A 1314-nucleotide genomic window follows, 5' to 3' on the forward strand; every position below is an offset into this window, starting at 1 on the left:
GGTGTAGTTGGTCTAATAAAAGATATCAGATTCACCCAAAGAAGGTTGATAATAAGCACTTTAAACTTAACTGCCTACTGGCTTCATCCAAGGGGGGGACACTGAGCAGAGAGCACCAGCCAGTGCCCACCGGCCTTCACAGACTTATAGAAGTTTAGGGCTGGAAGGGACCTTGTGAGATTGAACGAGTCGGGGAGCCAGGAGACACTGCCCATTGACCCTCTGCCTGGAAACGTGACCGGACTAGGTTGCAGGACTTTGAACCCGTCAAGGAAAATCATGGGCTCAGGTACCCACCAAGGACATTATAAGGCCCCTTTAGTACTGGGAAAGCACTAAGGACATGTTAGAGATTACTCTGGACAAATAGTAATGAAAGTAGGGACAGGCGTGGCAGCCAAAGGGTAATAATGAGTGCGCCCGTGCAAGGGGGACACCAAGCAGAGAGCACCCATCAGCACCCACTGGCCTGCAAATGAGTCCGAGGAGCCAGTGGACGCTGCCCGTTGACCCTGCTTGAAACGTGACCGGGCTGGGGACAGGACTTTTCACACATCGAGGGAAAACATTGACCCAGGCACCCACCGGGCAAACAATAAAGCCCCTTTAGCACAGGCTGCAGAACTGGGTGGGCCACCCAGGCCATGACCCGACCAACTTTTAGCACGTTCATTTAGCTAGCTATGCAGTTAAAAAAACAGCTACACCGTTTTAACTGGCATGACAATTGTGCATTGGTGGGTTATATAAATGAACGTGCTAAAAGTTGCCCTGGCCATGGCCCGGGTGGCCCACCCTTATGCCCTTTAGCACTGGGGGCTACTAGCGTCTTGTTGCAGATTGCTCGGGACAAATAATGACGAAAGCAGGGACAGGAGCGGTGGTCGAAGGGTAATAATTAGCGCGCCAATGCAAAGGGGAAGCCGAGCAGCGAGCCCTGGCCCTTGAACGAGGAGCAAGTGGACGCTGCCCGCGGAGGCGTGCGCGCACCAGGGGTGGGCAAGCCGGCGTGACTCCCACCCGGGCTGGGGGGTGCAGAGGCAAGTGGAACCTGGCCAGGGCCACGTGCCCAATCCGACCGCAGCGCCCCCGCCCGCCACCAGGGGCCGCCGCCGCGCGCAGCCAGGCCCCTCTCGTGCCCCGCACGTGGGTACCACCGCGCATGCGCTCCCCGAGGCAGGAGGCGGGGCCGCGCCCTCGCCACGTGACGGGGGAAGAGGTGAACCCGGAAGCGGAAGCGAGGGGGAAAATGGGTCGCGTTGCCGTGGCAACGGTGTGAGGGGGCCCGGGGCCATGGGGGAGCTGGGGCTGGGG

At 58.8% G+C, this 1314-nt stretch overlaps 1 protein-coding gene across 1 annotated transcript in view; it reads left to right on the forward strand.

The window, feature by feature from the left end:
- Positions 1 to 1162: 1162 nt before the first annotated feature.
- The window catches only part of TCTEX1D2 (Tctex1 domain containing 2), a 12318-nt gene continuing 12166 nt past the window's right edge, over positions 1163 to 1314 (forward strand). The window contains exon 1 of the mRNA XM_025202747.1: positions 1163 to 1275. Within this exon, the coding sequence (XP_025058532.1) occupies positions 1163 to 1275 (113 nt within the window). The remainder of the gene's footprint in view (positions 1276 to 1314) is intronic.

Source organism: Alligator sinensis, unplaced genomic scaffold (genome assembly GCF_000455745.1).
Source record: "Alligator sinensis unplaced genomic scaffold, ASM45574v1 scaffold301_1, whole genome shotgun sequence".
In the NCBI taxonomy this organism is placed as follows: domain Eukaryota; kingdom Metazoa; phylum Chordata; order Crocodylia; family Alligatoridae; genus Alligator; species Alligator sinensis.